A 5,899-nucleotide genomic window follows, 5' to 3' on the forward strand; every position below is an offset into this window, starting at 1 on the left:
GTATTTTATTCCTTATTTCCATTTATTACAAAATACAGAAAGTTCAAGAGATAAATTTTTGTGAATTGATTGCCTTTAATTGCAAATTGCTTTTCAAAGTAGTTTTTCACCTTTTGTCTTTTTATTTCATATTGTATTAGAGGTCAGATCTAATTATAGTCATGTTAGGTATACATGTGTGAGAGCAAAGTTCCACATTAAACAAAAATAACAAGAGGTAGTGATTAATATAACATAATTGGTAGGGGTGTCCAAACTCAACTGGAGCTTGAAAAACTGACCAACCCACCCAACGTCGACCTGATTTCAACCCGAACCAAAGATCCGGTCGGTCGGTAGCGGATTTTCGAATCCAAGAACTGACGCTGGCAAGTCGAGTGACGGGTTTGCTTCTCCAAAACTCGAGCAACCCGAACTCGATCGGAACTATATAAAAAATTGAGCCAAATCACCAGATTCGGCAAGATCTTAACTAGATCTTGTGAGATCTTGACTAGGTCCGACTAGATCTTGACTAGATTTGGTGGGATTTAGATAGATCCGGCTAAATCTCAACAATTTTTAGAGAAAAAATTTAGATTCTAGCAACGTTTTTGCAAATTTCGACGATGTTTTTGCATATTCTGGCGACCTTTTTGTAGATCCCAGCGAGCGACCAAACCAATTGATGCTCACCCTCACCCGAAACCGACTCGATTGATTGATTCCGGCGGTCAGTTTCAGGTTCCTCCGCCCTCCACCTAACACTGGTGGGTCGAGTCTAGGTTGTGTCCAAAACCAACCTGGCCCAACCCATGAATAGGTCTAATAATTGGGCTCAAACTCATGGACTTAATTCTTTTAGACCAGGTGGTCAATATATGTTATATTGACTACTCAATTAGAGTCTCCTCAGTATATTTTCTTTCCAACAAGTCAAAGAATGGTGAAAGTTGTTTTCCAAGCATTTTTGTACTATGTCTTTTGTTTAAGATATCTCATTTTTGTGGCAATACAAGGATGAGAGATCTAATATCTCATCTATTTGGTTCTCCTTGCATGTTTTGTAGAGTATCTTGCAACTAAATGTGCAGAGACTTTAAATTTTGCAAATGAAATGCAATAATATAGAATTATTGTTAGCTTAAAAAGCTGGTGCATATATAAAACTAGCCTTACCACATGCGCTTCGCATGTGTGATGAGGCTTTTTTTTTTTTTTTTTTTTTTTAGTGTCAAAATTTTTCAGAAAAATAAAAATTTTTTTTTTTTTAAAGCACTAAAAGAATTACCTTGTAGGAAAGGACTACTCCTACCTCTAAGAGAAAAAAGAAAGAGATTTAAAAAAAAAAAAAAATTAAACTGATGAAGAGAGCCATTTTCCTCGGAGAGAAAAAAGAAAGAGATTTTAAAAAAATAAAATAAAATTGAAGAAGAGAGGCATTTATTTATGTTTGATTTTAAAAACTGAATTGACGTTTAGAAGGAATAAAGAGAGATGAAAGTGCCTAATTTGAAGGGATATGGATAAGTATCTAAAATTTAGGAGTGTTTAAATTAGTACTTTTATATATTTTACCTTATTATTTAAACTTTTTAAACATATGAATTTGAGAGTATTTTGGTAAGCAAAATAATGAAACCCAAACATGGAATTATGTTCTTAATTAGTAACATAGATACAAGAACAATTATCACACATTCAATCCAGTACATAATTTTTAGATTAAATTATTATCTAAATTGTACAAATTGCAATTAATCCTTCAATGATAATCATTATTAGAAGCCCCAGTACAATACAAGTCATCTTTACCTTCACAGCCTCGTCACTCAAATTTAAAATCATACATTCATATGTCTTGCATGTTGATTTAAACCAAACCAAATAACTTCAAACAAAATAAACATAACTTCCAAAATAACAATACCATAAAATCATTTGAGCAGATAGTGCAGCTTTTGAACAAAGTTATCAATGTAGGAGTTTTCAAGACCTTTGCTGGACAAGAACTCTCTCCATTTAGCATGGTTGGCTCTCACCTCTTTCCCCACTTCACTATCATCATCCATTACAGCTTTCACTGCCTTGCACACACCTTCCCTAGTAAATAGCCCATCTTCCTCACCTTTCTCAACTTCAACTCCCACTTTTAGATCTTCACTCATCAGCCTTGCATTGATAATTTGATCTCCAGCGTGTGGTAGCAGCACCAATTGGCACTCAGTCACCATGGCCTCTGATAAAGAACCAGACCCACAATGTGTCACAAAGCACCCTACAGAAGGATGCCTCAGTATTAATTGCTGCTGAACCCAATCCGCATGAACAACGCCTCTTCCTTTTACTCTCTCTTCAAACCCTTCTGGCAATGCAGAGTCAATTGTTTCAGCCTCCATTGGTTTTTTAAGTGCAGCCAAAAAAGGCAAGCCTGTTAGCTCAAAACCCAAAACCAGTTCTTGAAACTGATCTTCCTTTAAAATGCATTCAGTTCCAAATGCACAGAATATCACAGTTTTGGCCTTGAAGCTATCCAACCACTTTGCCCATTTCTCTTCTAATGCTATAGTTGGTGGCTTAGGCACTGTTGGCCCTGCAAGAATAACAGGTTTTTTGAATTGTTCTGCAACATAGTCACAATAAGGCCCTTCCATCTCCGTGCAACTTTTGAAACTAATCGCATCAGATTCATTGAAAGACATCAATTGGCGTTCCATGAATGTTATGCCTTGGCCAAATTCTTTCACCCCTCCAAAGGTTAGATGTCGATTTTCAAAAGGAGTTAACTTGATCGATGAAGGTGGGAAACTTGGTGGAGGTTCCTTATAATCAGCAGCTGTAAGGGGTTTTTCATTTTGTCTTTCTGGACTTAGCAAAAACCCTATAGTTGCCGGGCTAATGATGCAATGAAGTACCGACTTAATGCCAAGCCGGCGTGCCAGTGCTGGTAACCAGTGAGTGAAATCATAGAATACAAAATGGGGTTTGAGGTCACGAAGAGAAGCTTCAATGAAGGGTGCAGTAAGGTCCATAGCAGTCATGAGGAGGGGATGCATTGGGAGAGGAACATCAGTGGTTGTTTCAGTACAAAGAGGGAGGCCATCTACATGTGGAACACTGATTGGGATGAAAGAAATGAGGTCTTTGTGAAGATTGAGAGGTTCTAGCTTAGCTTGAGCTTTGGTTGGCAGGAAAAAAGAGATTCTGTGGCCTCTCTCAGCAAGATTGTTGGAGATTTGGAGGAATGGAATTAGATGGCCCATGGCAAACCATGGGTACATAACTACGTGAAAGGTTTTGTCACTCATATTTGCTGCAAAACAAAAATAAACATGAGCATGAGTCAACTTATATAGATTTCTATCCCTTGATTCCTTTCTTAAAATATGCAACAACCAAATAACAAATGAGCGGATTTTTAGAGCGGTATTGTGATATTGTCACCCAAAAGATATTTTTTGATGCACGGATCAAGAAGAAGTAGTAAAGTATCCTCTATTGTTACGATATGAGAGCCTCCTATAGAGTGTTGTGACATTTGAAATTCTAAATGATGTGTAGGAGGCAAAAATTTATTCACCCAATTATAAAATCACACAACACAAAATTTAATAACAAATTTCGAATCTATAGGTCCGTTTGAATAGAACTTATTTTGCTGAAACTGAAAACTGAAAATACTGTAGCATGATAATTTTTAAATGTGTAAATAGTGCTGTGGGACCTATTTTTATGAAAAAATTGCTAAAAAGTGGAATTTGTGGGATCCGTGAACGAAAGATTTAGTCAAATGTTGCGGCTAAACAAAAAAAAAAGGGGGGCAAAACACAACAGAACAAACGTAGACATAGCTTTCAGCCTAATCCAAACACATACTATGTGTCATTAAATTAAATAAATTAAGTGTTGGCATGTATCATCCAAGATGACATTAGATTGGTAAATTAAAATTTGCCACATGTCGTTGGGCCCTATGATGAATAATTTTTTTTTTAATAAAAATTGTGGATAATTATTTTTATTAAAATGAATAAAATTAGAGATAAATATTAACAACAAGAAGTCTTAGTGGACTCTTTGATTTTGAGCCAATCAAAATATACTATATATCCTCAAGGAGATCAATTTAAAGTGGAACTCATCTTAAGAAACCACTAGACGGCACCCCTTTCATTCTACATCAATTTTTTCTAGACATCAAAATTAAATCGGGATAAATTCTATCTCAAGAACACTTGAAAGACATTCAAAAAAATTCTTTGGGATCTTTCTTCTAAAACTTGAAGTTCATGGGAATTAAGTTCAAAAACCTCCAGAAACTTCAAAAAGCCCTCTACAAATCAAGCCTCTAAAACCGCAAAAACTTCCACCCAAAAGCCTTCAAATACAAAGAATATTTCAAGAACTCGAAATCTTTCAAAGAACTTGATGAACAACAAATCTCTAGCAAGCTAAAAGCTAGAGATTCATTATGAAGATTGTTTGATCCATCTTCCAAACAATGTAGAGAGAAGATTTCATGTTCGAATCAAGACTTCATCTACACAAATTGTGGAATGAAGAACTTTTTAAGAAGACTAAATCATGGGATCATTCTTTTGCAAAAGAATAAAAACAAAGAATTGTACTCATTTATCCATATTTGTGAAACATTTTCAATTGTTTGATTTTCAAACTGGAGATTTTTTGTCCATTTGGGAACAACTTATTTAGTTTTTTGCTGAATTTTTTTTTTATTGAAAGTGTGCTAAAGTATACTTATACTTTTGAAAAAATGAGGTTCTAAAAAATTATATATAAAAGCCAAAAGTTAAAAACTAAGCTTATAAACTTTAGCCAAATAGAAACTTTGTGTTTACAACATGTTATTGGATTTTTTTTTTTTAAATTTGTAACATTTTAATTAGAATCATAAAATAAATCCATTTTAAATGGAGGTGATCAGTGGCAAAACCAAGATTTGAGTTGACAGAAGGCAAAATTAATTTACATTTGACATATGCACATTTACGCATATGTTTGCAAACATGCATATTCGTATAGTATTTGAGGTCATTTTGAAAAATAACAATTCATTCAAGTAAATGCTAACTGGTACTCGATTGCCAAAAAAAAAAAAAAAAAATCACATTAATATAACGTATTCATTATATTATATTTATCTGTGAGGGGGCTATGCACAAGAAAATCATTTTTCAAAGTCATAATTCTACTTACAAATGAAAATTAAGGTTTTTAAATGTTAGATAGATATCACGTACAACTTACATAAATTTCTATTCTTTTAGCAAAGTTATATTGTAGATCGATCTGTTTATTTTAGCTTAATTATCATGTCATCTTATTTTTATCTTTAACTATTGTATACTCTAGTTTTTAAAAATCTCATTCTTTTTCTATATTATACCCTTGTGCAATTACATAATTAATTTTTTTTTTTTAAACAAAGTATATCAAGGAAAATATTCTCTTCCAAAAAGTAAAGTGAAAAACCCACCTTAATTATATGAGGAGGGTTTTGGTTTTCGCTTAAAACCCACCCAATATATTAACCATTTATTCATAAATTCATAATTTTCTAACAACTTAATCTTTTAAAACAATTGATAATTTAGAGTAGGAAATATTCATAAGTGTTTAAGTTTGGGTAAGGGAGTCTAGCCGTCTAGTTCCACATGTGAGACAATGAGGGAATGTTAACATCATAATTATATGAGTAAACAATTAATTCACTATTTATTGACTTGTCCAAAAAAAAAAAATCACCATTTTCTTATTTTTTTAAGTTTTTAGGCTAATCAAGAAGTATTCAATTGTGTGTAAATTTACTTGCTATTAAACGTATGGTCTAGGGGTATTTATAAACTACATAAAAATCCAGTCCAAAGAGGGAAATCAGGGATGGAGCCAAAACTTAGAG

General features: G+C 33.4%; 1 protein-coding gene across 1 annotated transcript; it reads right to left on the reverse strand.

Annotated features, from left to right (window-relative positions):
• Nucleotides 1-1,773: 1,773 nt before the first annotated feature.
• LOC112014170 (cyanidin 3-O-galactoside 2''-O-xylosyltransferase FGGT1) lies at nt 1,774-3,287 on the reverse strand. Its single transcript, XM_024046554.2, has one exon. The coding sequence runs from the start codon at nt 3,285-3,287 to the stop codon at nt 1,917-1,919; it is 1,371 nt and encodes a 456-aa protein (XP_023902322.1). The 3' UTR covers nt 1,774-1,916.
• Nucleotides 3,288-5,899: the final 2,612 nt, after the last annotated feature.

Source organism: Quercus suber, unplaced genomic scaffold, assembly GCF_002906115.3.
Source record: "Quercus suber isolate HL8 unplaced genomic scaffold, Cork oak 2.0 scaffold_30, whole genome shotgun sequence".
Taxonomy (NCBI): Eukaryota; Viridiplantae; Streptophyta; class Magnoliopsida; order Fagales; family Fagaceae; genus Quercus; species Quercus suber.

Bases quoted from the DNA above. Each gene is read 5' to 3' on its own strand.
- LOC112014170 (XM_024046554.2), bottom strand. From the start codon at position 3,287: ATGAGTGACAAAACCTTTCACGTAGTTATGTACCCATGGTTTGCCATG.